Source organism: Micromesistius poutassou, assembly GCF_964030765.1.
Source record: "Micromesistius poutassou genome assembly, chromosome: 10".
In the NCBI taxonomy this organism is placed as follows: Eukaryota; Metazoa; Chordata; class Actinopteri; order Gadiformes; family Gadidae; genus Micromesistius; species Micromesistius poutassou.
The window spans coordinates 14,697,789-14,715,288 of NC_140280.1; the positions used below are offsets into that span (position 1 = coordinate 14,697,789).

Genomic DNA, 17,500 nt, shown 5'->3' on the forward strand with positions numbered 1-17,500 from the left:
GAACACCATGGTGTCCTTCAACAGAGCCCTGCAGCAGGGAGTGAGCTCCCTGCAAGCGGACGTCACCATCAGGTCAGCGGCCCCCCATTAACCACGCCATAACAACACCATCAATAACACCGTAACCACAGCGTAGTCCGGCCTGGTTCAACAGCCAGGGGTGAGCGCCAGACAAGGGCAGCGTTATTATTCATGTCAGGAGAACCTTGAATGCAACACCTTGTCGGCCCTTAATGAAGGTAGTAATTCATAATAGTGATGAATAATGTCATTAATAACCACCAGTAATTAAGTCATTAAGATAATTTGGCTTTAATGCATGATGCCCTCGCGACGATGTCCAGCCCTGATGAGGTTCCGATAACCAGGCGGAACATCGCTCCCTTCTTCTCACTACTTAACTCGGATCAGCTCGACACGTTCGTCGTCTCCTCTATCAGATCAAAAGGCTGCCGCTAATGTCAATGCAATCGCTCAATCGGCCGAACCGTCCCGTCCCTACTAACGGACCGCCGCTATCTAATGCCGCGATCGGGCGCGTCCCACAGCGAGGACGGCGTGCCCTTCCTGATGCGGGACGACACCCTGCGGAGGACGACGGACGTGGGCAAGGTGTTCCCGTCCCGGCAGCACGACGCCGCCTCCTCCTTCAACTGGACCGACCTGCGCGCGCTGAACGCCGGACAGTGGTTCCTGGAGGTACTCGCTCACCCCCCCCCCCCCGTATCCTCCGGAGAGAGCCCCCTCTTCTGCATCTGCCCTGTGATGCATGGTCATTGTTCTGTCTTATTAGGTCACTGACTAGACTCCTTTATTTGCGGCCTCACATTGTGGCCGGGTCGGTTTTATTTGTATAGCTCTTAATCAAGGTTTTCGGTCTCTGGCTTGACAGGCCTTATATTGATGACACCGCCTTACCCCCAAAGGGTGAGCAAAACTCGCTTCATTATCAGAGCGACGGGGGTGTGCAGGCGCCCAGTCCCCATCACAGCATCTCACTAAGTCTAAGGGGCAGTATTTAATGGCTCTAGTTAGGCGTCAAACAGAGAACCTAGTGGTCTAGTGTAGACTGGATAAATGCGTGTGTCTCTGCGTCCGCTGGACAAAGTGCTCCAAAAGAACAACCCATCCAGATAGGATATCACATAGAAACTGATATCCTCAGGTTTTCTATATTCATTCGTGTCACCCATTTCATAATTTGTATTATTTGCTACTTTTGAAGTGGTTAATAGAAAAAAGAAAGCAGGTTAAAATCTTTTCTTTTTACTTTCTTTCTTTCTATCTTTCCTATCCTCTCTCTCTTTTTTCTTTCTCTCCCTCTCTGTGTGTCTCTCTCCCTCTTTGTGTGTCTCCTCCCTCCCACTCTCTGTGTCTCCCTCTCACTCTCTGTGTCTCTCTCCCTCTCTTTCAATGTGTCTCTCTCCCTCTCTCTGTGTCTCTCCCCCTCTTTGTGTGTTTCTCCCCCCCTCTGTGTGTCTCTCTCGCTCTCTCTGTCTCTCTCTCCCTCTCTCTCTGTGTCTCTCTCCCTCTCTCTCTGTGTCTCTCTCTCCCTCTCCCTCTGTGTCTCTCTCTCCCTCTCTCTCTCTCTCTCTGTGTCTCTCTCTCCCTCTCCCTCTGTGTCTCTCTCTCCCTCTCTCTCTCTCTCTCTGTGTGTCTCTCTCTCCCTCTCTGTCAGAGCGACCCCTACTGGACGGCGGGCTCGCTGACGGCCAAGGAGCGCGGCCGGGCGGGCAACCAGACGGTGTGCCCCCTGGTGGAGATGCTGCGCCTGGCGGCCCGCGCCAACCGCTCGGCCCTGCTCAACGTGCGCCGCCCGCCGCCCCAGCACCCCCGCCACCGCAGCTGGTTCATGGACACCCTCTGGGTCATCCAGCGCTCCGGCATCCCCCAGAAGAGGGTGAGGACTGTAGGTCCACATCCCGCACCCCCCTCTGTCACACACACATAACACACAGTGGCTGCGTTGGGTGTGTCTGTCCTGCTGTGGTCTCCATGTACGCGGTGGCTTCCAGTTTCGAGTGCATGTTACCGTATCGCGTTTCTACCTTTTGTCCTCGTCGGACGTGTTTCGTGGCGGTTTGCGTTTGTCCAGGCGAATATATAGGATTGGTAATTAAGGGTTTTGTTGTGTTGTTATTAGTAAAACTGCAAACACTGGAAATATTTCCAGTGTTTGCTGTCTCAGTAGTTGAAAATGTGTAATGTATGAAGTCATTCGGATCTCAGGACGGCAAACTAAGCAGTGCTCACCATACTAACCGTAGTAATGTCATCCATTTGGATTATTACTCTGTGACCAGCCAGACTCGTGCGAACTCCCAGAGAACACGTTTAAAAAAAAAAGCCACGCACATTTCTTCCATCTCCATTCTTCCACCTTCACCGGCAACGCACCCGTTGTGTCTCGCTGCTTAACCGACACGCTGTCTGCGGTGCTGTCCCCAGGTGACGTGGACCCCCGACACGGACCGGGGCCGCGTGCGGGGGCTGCAGCAGGCGGCCGACGAGACGCTGTCGCTGGAGGAGATGAGGCAGAGGGGAGTCAGCAGCCTGACGCTGCACTACAGCAAGGCCAGCCACCGAGAGCTGCAGTAAGGCCGTGCACACTGCCCTCCGGGGGACAAGGCCCTGTGCCACAGAGAGTCTGGAGCTCTGGAGTTAATCATTGTGTTTAAAGCGGGATGTTCTTCTGTCATTGGAGGGAATCCATCTTAGCAATTAGCACGTGATTATCTGGAGCACACGACCCATTAAGGAGGCCTGTTTACCAGTTAAACGACCAAACCCATTCATTGATCAATTCAAAGGGAACCAAAGAGTAAAAATGAATCAGTATTATCTCTCTCTCTCTCGCCTGGTTTGGTCACGTTAAATGGAAGCCGATTGAACCAATCAGACACGGCCACTCTTAAAACCTGTGTGCACCGCAGCGCCCGATGAATTACATTTTGTTTCGATAGCTTTTTTTCTAAGTCAGCCAAAAGAAGCAGCAGCAGCAGACTGTGGTGGCGTGACGCTGTGCTCCCCTGTCCCGCCCCCCCAGGGAGTACCTGGCCAATAACGTGAGTGTGACCGTCTACCCGGTGAATGAGGCGTGGCTCTACTCCCTCCTGTGGTGCAGCGGGGTGGCTTCTGTCTCCTCCGACGCCCCCCAGGACCTCCGCAAGGTGCCTTACCCCATCTGGCTCATGGTAAACAACACGCACGCGCACACACACACACGCACGCACACACGCACGCACACATGCACGCATGCACGCAAACACACACACTCACACACCTTCGCGCACGCACGCACGCACTCACACACCTTCGCGCACGCACGCACAAACACACTCACTCACTCATGCATGCACGCACACACCTTCACACACGCACGCAAACACACACTCACACACACACACACACACACACACACACACCTTCACACACCTGCAAACACACTCACACACACACACACACACACACAAACACACACACACACACACAAGCACATGCATACGCATACGCACAGACACACACACACACACACACAACTCAACATCCAAGGTCATGGAGAAGACACCAGGGGTAGCTAGAGAGAGAGAGAGAGAGAGCAAGATATTCAAATTCAAATTCAAATGGGCATTATCATATATAGAGCTTGTGGTTTTGCCCCTTGAACGCACCTTGAACTCATCTTGACGTCGGGCTGTATTTTAGAGCAACGTGCTTTTAGAGTCTAAAACAAAGAGTGAATTAGGGGGAAGCAACTGTCACAATGGCAGTAGGTCCGCGGGGCTTGACAACTTGGGAAGAAATGTCTTCATGATATACATTCAGTAAGTATTGTTCTAGTCAGAGGGCTATGCTATCTGGAGGGGCTGAAGCATATTCATATTACCGGGGGATTATGGTCCCCCCGCCACCCCCTAAACCCGGCTGGTGTGTGAGCTGATAATCTGTTTGTTTTCCTCCCCTCGTCTCCCAGAGCCAGAGTGCTTACTGCTTCATCTGGATCACGTCGGATCTGGTGTCCATCGTCGTAGTGCTGGTGATCTTCTCCTTCCAAAAGTAAGCTGGAGGCCCCGCCCAGCGCTCCCCGCTCCCCGCCCCACACGCCACCCCGGCAGATAGCGGGCACCGCCTCGGCCCTCGGCCCTCGGCCCTCGTTCAAGTCTGTCCGCCACTGCACTCACTCACCAAGACTTCTGCTCTGGATTTGATTTTGATCTGTTCTTCTCTTCTTCTTCTTCTTCTTCTTCTTCACCTCCACCACCGTTTGTGTGTTCGTCACATGATCCTTTTTTTTCTTCATTCCCATCTTTCTGACTCTCTCTCGCTCTCGCTCGCTCTCTCTCTCTCTCTCTCTCTCTCTCTCTCTCCTTCTTATTTTGCTCTTTCTATCTGTCTTTACCTTCTTCCTCTGTGCTTTGCCGGTCAGCTATCATATGATCAGGTAACTGCTTTCTTTCTCGCCGCCTCGTCTTTCCTCCCTTGTGCTGCTTGGAGAGACCCCCCCCCCCCCCACCTCACCTCATCCCCTTCACACCCCCACCAACCCCCCCCCCCCCCCCCCCCCCCCCCCCCCAGGCCCCTGTATTCTAGTGATCCAGCTCTTGTTTTGGCACTGCAGTGTGTGGTGGTGAGGTATTGTTCCCGGGTTTCAGGTTATCTCACCACTATGAAGCTGCAGAAACATTGTTTACATGTGAAGCGTTTTTCTAGTGTTTTCACCAGTTTCACCTGTCCATCTACACTATAACACGTTTTCACCGTTTCATGTAGTCCCTTGGAACACTTCAGCCAGCCACTGATGTCTTGGTCACGCACAATCATATGTCATCTTCTTCAGAAACACACTCCTTCAGATCCGTAATCTTTTGGAGAACATTTTCAAAACGCACACACAACCTTACATTGGTGGAAAATGCTGAATAAAAGTTTATGTTACTTGAATTGAGTGGACATGGCCTCAGTATCCAACCCCCCCGACCACCACTAACATCCTTGCTCCAACTCTCCCCCCCCAACACAGATTTGATGCATTGCATTGTCAGAAACTCCTGTAGGAACATGCAGTGTGATAACAACTGTTGTAACAATGACACAGATCTGTGGTGTAGTGTTTCACTGGTGTATTGTGTGTCATGCTGCGCACGTTGTGTTGCATTGCGTGTGTGTGGGTGTGTGCGTGTGTGTGTGTGTGTGTGTGTCTTTCAGATGGAAGATGAGTGGCATGCAGAACTACAACCCGGAGCACATCATGCTGAGCGCCGTGACGCGCCGGGCTAGTCGAGACGTCAACGTCATGAAGGAGAAGCTCATCTTCTCTGGTACGCCTTTTTGGAGACGGCTCAGGAGTGTCACAATCACACACACACACACACACACACACACACACAGTGCTATAATTGTATTTAATGTATCCATGTGTCATATAGCTATTAAGTCATGTGTAGTGTCTTAACATGTGTTTAACTAGGAAATATGGACTCTGGTGTTAACGCTGTCATTTACCTACCACTAGAGGGCAGAATGTACACCCCAATGCAATATAGTGAGCAGACTGCCAGCACCAGTCCTTCCATGTTTATCTCCCAGACTGAAACTTGCAAGGCCTTAAACATACTGCATGCCCAACAGCCTTTAATAAGTTAGATCTATCCGGAATCAAACAACATATGAGCGCTTCCATAGACTTGGTGCAACTACGATACAGAAGCAGCAGTTTCGTTCAATAATTCATTCAATGAAATACCATGGAGGTGCGATGAAGACGCAGCGACACCCTTTCATAGCAAATGTTTGTTCAAGCGCGCCGCGTCATTCAGCACATGTTTAATATTGATGCTGTTATAAATATCGTATCTCTTTTCCACTCCAGAACTCAACAATGGGCTGAACAGTACGGAGGATCTGTCGCTCAACCTGGAGAATGGCTATGCGAGCTACTCATGTGGTGGCCACTGAATATATGAAACCAGAGGAAGAAATGCTACTTTCATGGCATTGCATGAAGGTCACTTGAATAGGACTTAACGATACCTTCGTCTGTTGAGAGATTTCTAACTGCCCAAATCCTGACTTTGTACCAGGTTATGCTGTTTTGAGTGGCTTGTGTACAATGTAATGGCGACATAAATGTTAGCTCAGTTATAAGCACTGTAATTACTTTGGTAAATTAATCCAACCTTTCCCGCTTTGCATATCGAGTATTGCTACAAGCTGTACAGTTCATGGTTCAGTAAATAGGTAATATATGTTGATTCTTAGAGACTTTAAACGGATTGAGCCAGTCACACTCTGCTTTGCAGTTCTACATAGGTGTAGGTAGAAGGTTAGAGAGCCATTTGACAATAGGGTTTATCAGTAGAGTAAACAAGGAACAAACTAAGATTTGTGCTCGCTTGAGTGACCTTTTCAGACGCTTTATTTCAGGTCATGAAAAATGTATTGGTCGTTTCTATATTTTCCCAGGTCACCTATTTTGCTATTGTTTTGTAACAGAATGAAAGCATTGTATTTCGCTCCGTATTTCAAATCAGTGTAAATATTCCTGTGCATTTTTAATGTTTCCCTCTAAGAGGATTTTCATGGCTTGGATTTATGCGTTTATGCTAACTTTGTTGACACATTTTAATGTGAATGTTGAAGATAGTGATGGCGGTATTATTTGATCAATCCATAGCCATGACATTTCAGTTTAAAATGTTGGCCTCTGTTCTCTTATGCCATGACCGGTTCATTTTAGTGAATGTTACGTATTTTAACTTTCACAAGGCTGCCTTCTTTAATGAATACTTAGGATGTTGTAAAAGTTTGTATTTTAGTCCAATAAAAGAGGTACTTGTTACTGTATTTATATATATACGTATTTTATGTTGTTAAACTGGAAAACTAATAATTAAAAGTGTTTTTGTGTAAGTAAAGATGTATTTACATATCATTTTGAAATGAAAACAGCGTACTGCCTTATGTGTCTACAAAGCAACGTTTATTTCACACCGCAGATATCTGATCCAGTGTAGGAGAAGAAACGTTGAGGAAGTTTATCTCTGAGTCGTCTCTGCCGTTATCGGAGCAGTCTGAAGGCATGTGGCAGCCAGAATCTCGGGGCCGGGCCCTTGCATCCATCATGCTGCTCTCACTGGGGGTCTCGGATCCCTGGTGCCGTTCACGACCACCTGTCAGGACGGCAACAAAATACATGTGTTCCTGTGTGCCGTCAATGCGGACAACAAGTTAGCGTGCTCTTGTATTGACCCTAGTTCGATTCCGACGTGCCGCGTGTCCTTCCCTCTGCCTTTCAACCTGTATTCCCGGCCAGATTGTATCTCGCCGATCCCAGATTGGATCTACCTGGGCCCAGCTACAGCATCCGCTGTCCGTAAACCCTATGCTTGTTAGTCGATCCCTATGCGGCCCTACTGCTTTAACATCCCGTATCCGACCCGTAGAAACGGAGACTAATTGAATCCTCCCGTCAGTTTTCTTCCAGTGATTTCTACCATGACTCACGTGGTGGTTCTTGTAGCGACTCCGCAGCGGCGAGCGATCGACGTCTATTGTCTGGACCGATCTCGTTCAGCTCGGCCGGGCTGCGACCCCTCAGCCTCGCCAGGTCCTCTACCGCTTGGTAACCATGGAGACGAAGGATGCTGCTGCACTCCTGCTCCGACAACAACAAAAACAAAACAAGAAAAAAAAAAAAAAAAGAAATTCCATAGAACGAATTATATTCATGCCCAATAGCGATCTCGGTGGGTGGTGTCCATGGAAACATGGCTGTACAGCACAAAAGTGCAGTGGTGTCACCCTCAGCTGGGGGTCACTATTGAAAGCAGCGTCTGCTCAATGACTAAAGGTGAAGGTAAACAATAATGACATTTCAGTACTGCTACTATTAGTTGTGAGCCATACCCCCAAGCTGTGCTGCTTCAGCAGCTCCTCCAGGGTCTCCGGTCTGGATTTGCCGCAGGGTCTACGGCTTTGGAACTTGTCGGACGCCCTGTGCTCCAGGACGTCCACGTAGACAAACTTGAAGCTTCCTATATCGCCGTTCAACATGCCTCTCCATGTGCCCATGGTGGGTTTGGCGATGACGTCGATCACATCTCCCACCTGAGCGAGGGGGCACAGAGGCGTTGTCAGAGGGCTCCTCGGTGGCCTCAAAACGCCCTCATATGTTCAATAACATCCCCGCCCTGCCTGCTCACCGTCGACTCGGTTCGCGAGCCATCACAACAGTAGCGATTCTAGACCGGTTTTAATGGGGGCCGAGATGGGGCCGGCTTTTCTGTTAGAGGGGCACAAACCAAATTGTTGACGGGGGGGGGGAGGGGGGGTTGGATCGCGGACGAGCGCTGCTGCAGGCGCGATTGTCGGCGGGGGGGTGGGGGGGGGGATCGCGGACGAGCGCTATTGCGGGCGCGATTGTTGACGGGGGGTGGGGTTGGCTCGTTTGGGGGGGGCCACAGGGGGGGCCGGACTCAGAGTTACGGGGGCACTGGCCCCCCCTGGCCCCCCTCCCTAGAACCGCCACTGCATCACAAGCCCCTTTCTCAAAACCGAGCTTCTAGTGACATCGCACATGGGAGGGTGTACACAGACGTGTGACGTACGGCTCACCCTACCAGTTACCAGTGACTGGGACCGTCGCACTGGGGGGGTCGGCGGAACCGTCGGCTTGCATTCAGACCCAAAGACCTCTGGGCGGGCGCGGCGAGGTTTACCTTGAGCCTCAGCGACTCGGTGTCGTACGGACTGGGCACGAAGTCGGTGTGGACCCTGGCTCGGGCGCAGAAGCGCGCCGGGGGGAGGAGCTCCTCCTCCGTCCTCAGACTGTTCCTGTTGCTGGAGCAGACGGAGCCGCTGGTGACGCCGCCTGGGGGGGGGGGGGGGGGGGAACACGTCAGACCGGTGAAGGATGACGAGGGTCTGGGGGGGGGGATTCTAAAAGGGACCTTTTTGACCACCGTGTGTGACGACGATCAGCCGTTACATTCAGTTCATTGAATTTGACTCATTTCAAAATGTGCCCTTTAGTGACGTCACACGTGGGACGCTCGAGCCACTTGAAGTAGCCTGTAGTGGCTAACCGATCGTTTCATAACACCTGGGGGCCCGTTTTGAGTCAATCAGAAACAGGCATTAGCTGTGTTCCAAATCGTTCCCTATTCCCTCACTCACTATCCCCTATATAGTGTTTATGATATAGTGAACTATATAGGGAACGAACAAACGAGAATTCGGACACTCCGCTGAACGTTTCTGAACGTCATTTGCATCAGTAAATGCGCCCGCATTGCATTGTGGTATACGGGAGTAACATGTAGGGAACATCGTGTTCACTCAAATTTGGGGTATTTTATAGTGCACTATATAGTGAATGAAATTAACCGCTGGGAATTCGAACAGCACTACAAAATGGCGAGCACCCGATATAGTGCACTATATCCGTGATAGGGAACGATTTCGAACCCAGCTATTGTATCAGGTATTGTAAACTAAAACCTTCCTGAGGTTTTAGTTTATTAGTGGGCAGCATAGCTAACCTATTGTTCATTTTGTGAAGTGCCAAATTTGCAACATATATAGCTTAATATATTTAGAAGAAATCTGGATATTGTTTAGCGTTAAGTCACTAGAATCCCTGTTCTGATTGGTAATATTAGTTCCATAAGATGGAAAAAGTCCACCTTGTAAGGCATGACGTTGCTGTTATCATTGATTGGCAGTACTGCTTACTGGCTGTGTGCCTTACGGCATACGGAGCGTGAAGGAGCTTACTTGAAGAGCTTCGTCCACTGTTGAGACTGTCCAGGCTTTCTGACAAGTTACTGGAACGCCTCTGCTGTCCTCCAGGCGACACCTGGCCTCTGCTGATCTTGTCCCCCCGCTCCTCGCTCTGTGTCAAAACAAACCCAATAGGCTTATTATACCGTTCTTTCTTTCTTACTTCATCTCTCCAGCCTGCCGTCACCCAGCATCGTGACTCTTCCACTAAGGACACTGGGAAGGAATAGAATGGAGTCCGGCCAATCAGAAAGGTGTGGGGGGGTGACCTGTTGAGATTGTTGTGGTCACTTCGGGTGCCCTGGTTTAAACAAGGACACGCACACACACTTCCAGGACACGCACGTTTTCCTCTGGCCAGCAAAAACCTTAATCAGGATGGAGTCTCTTGGCTTGTTTTAGATGAGGGCTGAAGAGGGCTTTGGTGTGTGCTGAACCTCTCCTTGTAGCCGTCTGTCCCCAAACGCCTGCCCATCTTGCTCTTCAACGTAAATTACTTTGAATGACAGCATCTTCTAAATGACATAATAATAATAATATAATTCTATTATAATAGCATTTGGTAGCCAACTAGTCTCATGCATGCTCTGTGATTTTGAACTGCTTCTCTTCTATTCTGGGCCCTCTCTTCCTGGCCCCCGTCGCTGTCCTCCTGAGCACATTGTGGAACAGCCTTCATCCCCCTCCTCAGATTGCTACCTGCGCCCGGGACTCGACTCTTGAACCCCCGTTGAACAAAACAGAACGGCCGTTCGACGTTACCCACTGTCACACATTAGGGCAATTTATTCCTTCATAACTTTGCTTTAACGCATGACTTCTTCCATGGAGGGGCCGTTCCCCGGCCTTATTCGTGCCGCGTGGTATCAGAGGGCGCCGGATCGTCCCGCTCTCAGTGTGTGCCGTGGGAGGAGGGGGTGGAAATGTGCTGCTGAATGGTGACAGATGGGTGCAGTATAGCGGCCTACTACTGTGTTTATGTCTGCCCCACGTGGAGCCACAACACAAACACAAACAAGCACAGATGGGAGCGTTAGTTCAGTGTCCCGAGCCAGATTTATTTCTGTCGTTTTCTGTGGGTTTTTTTCCCCCCCTTGCTTTATTTGTCCTTTTCTGTTTCTTTCTTTCTTTCGTACTTATTTATCTCCCCGTTGTTAGTTAGTTCGTTTCTTATCTTTGTGTGTTCTTGAGTTAGCATTACGAATCTCGAGTTAAACAGAAAAAGATGGTGCCAGATTATGGCTGTTGTTGTGATTGTAATTGTTTGGTCATTTCCTCGGCCACCTGTCATCTCCTGGTCTGCTGCAGCACCACAACGCTGTAATTGAACAAGATAATCAGCGTTCCTGTGTAAGCGCCCATCAAGGCCGACAAGACACTGCATTGAAGCGATGAAGCGTTTCTTTCAGGGGCGGGTCGTTAGATTTAATTTTAGCGGTCATCCAGGGCCCAGAATGGACCGGCTGTTACATTAACTCTTGGCTCACCTCCCAACAGTGACCAGAGGGCCGTTAGAGAAACAACCCTCAAAGAGCCCTGCTGTGGGGCTGCCATGGTAACGCACTATTGTTTAAAAGGACCGGAACAAGCACAATATGTACATTTTTTTAACGAACTACATTATTGCAACCTGAATCCCAATATTTCACCCAGGGTGCATCAGTAGCGCATCATTAGAGTGGTAAAATTTTTTTCGCTGATTACCGGAAATAACAAAACTAATAACTAAGTTATGTAATAGTAAAGCTGTAACTAAGATACTCATAACATCAATAATCAGAATCAGAAACCAACACAGCCTAGCTTACAGGGGACTCTGCAGCGTCTTCTTCATCTCTCAGGGACGGGGGAGCTGGTGATGGGGAAGATGGTGTAGCTGGTCGTTGGCTCTTCAGACCGCCTGCCACCCCCTCGCTCGGATCCCACTGCGCAATCCTGGCCACGAGGGCCTCGTGATAGACGTAGTCCCAGGGCTCCGGGGGAGCTCTGTGTGGTGTGGTGCAGACGGAGGCAGCTGTCCCCGTCTGTGGAGGGCCCCCGGGACTCCAGTAGAGACAGGGAGGACCGCCGCTCCTCCTCCGCAGCCTCCCTCCTCCATCTCCTTCATCCTCTTCTTGTTCTCGTCCCTCTTCCTCGCCTCCAACCCTGCCCTTTTTGTGTTTACCTTGGCCCAGACGCCGTTGCCCCGGCGATGGAGGAGAGCGTCTCCCGCTCCTTCTGACCAATCCCATGCAAGACATGAGGGGGCTGTCGGCGGTCGACGCCGCGCTTTTCTTCAAGTCTTTCAAAGACAAGAAGGAAGATTTTAAGTTTGACTCTTTTTTTTTAAATTATTATTGTTACTCTACACAATTGGCCACAATGACTCACCGTCACTCTCTGACTCGTTCTTTCCTCGCCCTGCTTCTCTCTGACCGGCCTGCTTGACAAGCAACAACCGGTGAAATCTTTTAAGTTTTCTGTGTGGTTCCGCCGTCCGGAGATCACGTTCCTCACTCTGTAACTGAGAGGATGAGTGATCAGTCAAAAAATGATATTTTTAGACAGTGAAATGAAAAAGTAAGACCGTTCAAGCCTATCCAAACCATTCATTAAAGTTATTATTTGTCGTTGGGTTTAAGCATCCAGGTCACTCTAACCCCAACATGTGCCCAAATGCCATTACATTAGCACATGAACAAACTGTACACAACACAAATCAAGTGTGCTGGACAGCACTAAACTCATAGAAAGAGGCTTAAAGTGCACAGTCAATCTGATCTGGCTGAGACACACAAACACACGCACACACACGCACATACATACACACGCACACACACTGGCACACACACACACACACAAACACACACAGAGCCTGTCACATTTAGCTCACGTCTACATTTCTTCCTGATCCCTGCAAAGGGCGGCCGGACCAAGCGTCTGCCAGGGCCCTGATTTATTGGGCCTGAAGATGCCATAAAAGAAATGTGACACCGAAAAGAATGTATGATATTAATATTGATCGGATGGATTTTTTTGCCCCTCACACACAAACTGCCAAAGATAAATTAAATGACTCATGTGTTTTGGAATAAGTTTTAGACCCCCGTCCAACTTTTTCTTCTTTAGAACCGATATTGTTCATTTGTTCTTTGGTCTCAGTGGCTAAAGACCCAGACTGGAAGGGTTAGGGTTAGGGTTAGGGAGATCTGTATACCAGGGTACACAGGATTCAGTAGACAAACTGAAACGCACTGAGCTCTGGTAGTGCTGATGCTACAGAGAGAGGCGGAGAGTTTCTGCGTTGCCATGGAGAAGCTACTGGTGACGACTCAGAGATAATGAGAATATGATATGGAGTTTTACCTGAGTTGGCAAGTCTCTGTCTGCTACTCCAGAGACCAGTTCTACAGCGTTCTCATCCCCTCCTTCACTGTCTGAAAGGTTTCAACACAGTCAAGGTGTCATTTGATAGAGCTGACTGTCAAATATTGAAAATTCAATGAAAAATATGATATTGTGTGTTGTCTGCCAAACATCAAATCACCGTGGCTGAGATGAGATAAACAAACCTTTATGGTCCAAGGCTGACAGTGGGTTGTGTGATCTGAAATGGTGTGAAATGTCACTTTTAAAATAACATTCCAATATGTTCCATTCAAATATGATCGCAAGCAATGCATTAGTGGACATTAGTATTTTTTTTAAATCCACTTTTCAGTGTCTCTTCTGATACCTTCTGTTGTGTCTTTTCTGTTTGGCTGGAGAGTGATGAACCTGGGATACATTGTGGAAACACCAGGAGGAAGCGCGGAAGGAAGCAAGAAGGAAAATAAGTCAGGAAGGAAAGAAAGGAAAGAAGATTTGATCTTGCGTTCGACCAGTTAGAGGTGACGTTGTGGGTTAATAATCAACAATCCATAATCAAACCATTGCTTGATCATGTGAGTAAATCAAATGCCCTGCTAGTTTTGTGATACTATTTGAATACAAGCTTATACAGCCTGACCTGTGTACAATATAACACTGATGTTGTTCTTAATCATACTTGACTCCCACAATGCATTGTGGGTAAACAGCCTCTTGCGCAGAGAGCTAACTTACAGAGCTGATGCATGGGTCCGATCCGCCCCAGTCCGGGGTCCGCCTCAGCAAGCTAGGGCTGTAGCCAGACCTGGGGAGGACTTCCTGGGTGCCCTGGCTGTGGTATGGAGGCTCATAGACGTTGTCTGTGGAGCCCTCCTGGACAACAAGGAAGCAACAAGGATTTCAACATTGAAGCCTTGTTTTAATGGCGGTTTGCATCACTGGGCCTTAATGAAATACGTAATATATTAATCTTTCAGCGTGGCTCGGAATTAATGAGTTATGTAACTACAAGGCCTACACAGTGATGTCATTATCTTACTCAGTGAACCATGACGATCCCACAATCATAATCAATACTTTGCAGTGTGATTCAGGCGGCCATCAGTTAGAAAAAAAACGGTCAGACACTTAAAGGTGGGACGGCTGGTCGCGTGAGACTGCAACACGGCTTCTTGGTAAGCTGCTAAACCCCCCAGCCTCCCATCTCCACAGCCACGCTGCATATTGTCGACACACAGCGTGTGTGTTTTCAGATGACCTCCTTCTCATTCATAGGGCTCTGGCCCCCCTTTGTTGTTCTGTGGCCAAGCCATGTGCTGTCTTACTAAGGGCAACATACCAAGAGAAACCAATACAAATCCAACATCACACGTTTCTTATTTCCTATATGATATATGTATATATATATATGATGATATATATATGTACTCTAAACACGATTGTGTCGGGGGGGAAAAACATCAAAACATCAACAACACATTCAAAAATAGACCGGGTGCATAGCCACTGTTTAGGGAGACGGTTTTGAAGCATTCATCCACAAAATGGTTTGATGCACAATGATCGATAGCATCTGAGTAAATAAACTATTCATTACTGAATACAGTCTCAATGCCATTTTAATTAATTTGATACAAAGGAGAAACAGACTAACAACAAAATTGCTTCTGTTGCTAATGGGATTTTACAAAGCCAAGCCCTTTAGCAACACAGGTTGTACCATTACCCTAAATAGGTACCACTATGTTAAACTAGTGATTACCAGAACCTGGTAAGTCAATGTCCAGCACATCATGTGTCTGCAAAGTTCAGCATGGAGATGTACTTTCACTTTAAAGTAGCAACGTGATTCTTATGAAGATAAACTATTCTGTAGCTATTTGTTATTTTCCACCAGAACCTACATACTGTTTCACCATTAATGAAATCATCAAATCCATTCTCCATTCTATAACATTAGTAAATCACGAAGCTGTTTCCTTTGCTTATAAACAAACAAGACAAGTAGAGCTGGGAAGTAGAAAGAAGTACAAATCATAGATAGGATCCTACCAGCGTGAAGCAGAAGAGGTTCATGTCTGAAGCCCAGTGCCCGTCTCTGTTGCTGTTGCCGGACCAAGACCAAACGAGCAGCCGAATGGCGCGGCCTCTGGGATTGACAACAAACACACTTTCACCCACTCACTGGGGGCTCACACAAAGACCCACACACCCTCACACCCTGCGGCCGCACGCACACACACCCCCCCCCCCCCCTTACTCCCTCTACCACCCAGTGGCCTAATCCTGGTTTGAAATCCCTTGCATAATCCAATAGATGAGGTAGAAGACAGAGCAGAGCGCCAGGCCACCACATAATATCACTCTGTAACACGCAGCGCAGACAATGGGCCCGACAAGGCACGGAGACGCATGCTCTCCGGTTTATTGCTGTTGACATAGAATGGTTTTAATAAAGAGACAGAGGGGCTAGTAGAGACTCATCACGGGAGACAAGTGGCTAAATTCTTTGGTCATATATTGCAAAAATGTAATTATATATGAATATTATCACACAAATACAATAAATGGCCGAGTCATCTTTGATCTTTATGTGCTTTTGAATAGGCTTCATCTCTCTGTATTTGGTCAATGTTTTGGATTTAATGAGGAAATATTTTATGATTATTGGGAGACACTGCAGTGTTTAAAAGGGTTAGACTTTAAACTAAACCGTTCCTCATGTGAGACAAGGCAAAGTTTTCCCACATCTTGTATAAGAAATGCTGTGGCTGATAAAAAGAAAAGGTTTTATTAGCATAGGTTATGGTATATTTTAGTTGCTTTACGTTTTACAGGACTATAACTCTTGTGAGTCCTCTCAAAATGGTATTGGCAATGAAAAAATCCCTGATGTATAAGCCCTATTAAAAATCTGTAGCAGAACATTTGTGTCCTGGGAATTGTGAAATATCATAACAACGGTATACCAAGGTACAACATATTTATCTCAAAATTTATTTCAGGCTATAGGCTACAATATTTGATATGCTATGCTCTGAAGGTATTTCCTGGATTTCCCTGTTGAATTGGGTTTGAGAGATTTAGGCCAAAAGCCTAATGTCACTGTCTCTGATGTCACTGAAAAAGGGGGATATTCATACTGCAGCCCAGGGCTCGCCAAAATATGAGACAATACCAGAATTAAATCCTTTTATATTTTATTTATTGGTTTGCCTTTTTGTTTGTGTTTGTAAAAATTTTTGTTATGGGTTTTTGTTCAGACAGTGAAAGTGAAATAAGACTTAGACTTAAGACTTTTACCAGCATGCATTAGACGTTTTACCAGCATGCATTAGTGCAGTAACAACGTGGTTGTGTGCGCGTGTAGGTGTGTGTGTGTGTGTGTGTGTGTGTGTGTGTGTGTGTGTGTGTGTGTGTGTGTGTGTGTGTGTCTTTTTGTGTGTTTGTGTGTTGGCCTGTTACAGTATAGTAATAATCATGTAAATGAACCTTAGTTTCACATCAACGATTGACGCTTTTGTAACATAAACCACGTTTGGGCAGTGTCCTCTACTGGATGAATATAGGCACTACACTTCCCAAAACGTTCTCAATTGATACGCCTAAAAGTTGTGTTTCCTATCTTGTCTCCTAGGCTACAAATAATACCGCCCTAAAGTAATCTATCTATGGGCCTAATATAAATGTCATCAGGTTTGGTTTAAATGACCCGACTCAATGACATTGACAAGAGGGTTTTGTATTACGCCTTTAGTTGGCTCTAATTAACAATATATAATATCTGTGTCTCGTATTTCAAAATACTGTTTAACTATGTGTACTTACAATACTGGTAAGGGGGATGGGCAATTCTGCACTCATACTTATTAATGGAGGTATAGCTATTTTATTACAGTACTCAAGATGGCAGTGTCTCACCTAACTAACTGCGTCTGGACCCGCCGACTTGGAGATGTCTTCACGTCCACATCACACGTTCAGTTTGTTAGTGGGCATACCGTAAAATAACCTCACTTAGATATGACCTTCCCTCCCTGAAAACTCGACTTGCCAAGTCATCAAATCATGTAGTACATTTTTATGCAACCTCATTTAAAATCCCTAATATAATACGTTTAATGCCCGGTGACTGCTTGGAAATATAGCAACCTGGGGATCGTTGTCTTTATATTCCTTTGGAAAGACTAATCTGAGATCGAGGGATCCGGAGCTAACAAGCACAAGGCAAGGTTATTATTCCTCTTGTGGGTGGCGTTTTGAGAAAATAAATAACACATCAGATGCATTTGGTATGTGGGCTGGCCTGTATATTATTGGTAAGCATAGCCCTTGCATTATAAGATAGTCTATCCATCTATGCAATGCCGCT

The 17,500-nt window shown here is 47.5% G+C and overlaps 2 protein-coding genes across 3 annotated transcripts in view; one reads left to right on the top strand and one right to left on the bottom strand.

Annotated features, from left to right (window-relative positions):
* Positions 1–6,900, top strand: part of gdpd5a (glycerophosphodiester phosphodiesterase domain containing 5a) — a 22,610-nt gene extending 15,710 nt beyond the window's left edge. Inside the window, exons 9-16 of one of the 2 annotated variants that reach the window (XM_084474420.1) lie at positions 1–72; positions 549–699; positions 1,679–1,909; positions 2,449–2,594; positions 3,047–3,194; positions 3,974–4,056; positions 5,206–5,318; positions 5,870–6,900. The exon at positions 1–72 is cut by the window's left edge and continues 11 nt beyond it. In XM_084474420.1, the coding sequence (XP_084330546.1) occupies positions 1–72; positions 549–699; positions 1,679–1,909; positions 2,449–2,594; positions 3,047–3,194; positions 3,974–4,056; positions 5,206–5,318; positions 5,870–5,955 (1,030 nt within the window). In that variant the 3' untranslated portion in view covers positions 5,956–6,900. The remainder of the gene's footprint in view (positions 73–548; positions 700–1,678; positions 1,910–2,448; positions 2,595–3,046; positions 3,195–3,973; positions 4,057–5,205; positions 5,319–5,869) is intronic. The other variant, XM_084474421.1, reaches the window with a different exon arrangement.
* An 84-nt stretch (positions 6,901–6,984) lies between these two features.
* On the bottom strand, positions 6,985–15,204 carry samsn1b (SAM domain, SH3 domain and nuclear localisation signals 1b; the record flags this gene model as incomplete). The annotated part of the gene is made up of 12 exons (XM_084473881.1): positions 6,985–7,169; positions 7,504–7,654; positions 7,906–8,106; positions 8,718–8,869; positions 9,775–9,892; positions 11,589–12,061; positions 12,157–12,283; positions 13,126–13,196; positions 13,332–13,366; positions 13,496–13,536; positions 13,864–14,001; positions 15,181–15,204. 12 exons carry the CDS (start codon positions 15,202–15,204, stop codon positions 6,985–6,987), a joined length of 1,716 nt encoding a protein of 571 aa, XP_084330007.1.
* Between the last annotated feature and the right edge of the window lie 2,296 nt (positions 15,205–17,500).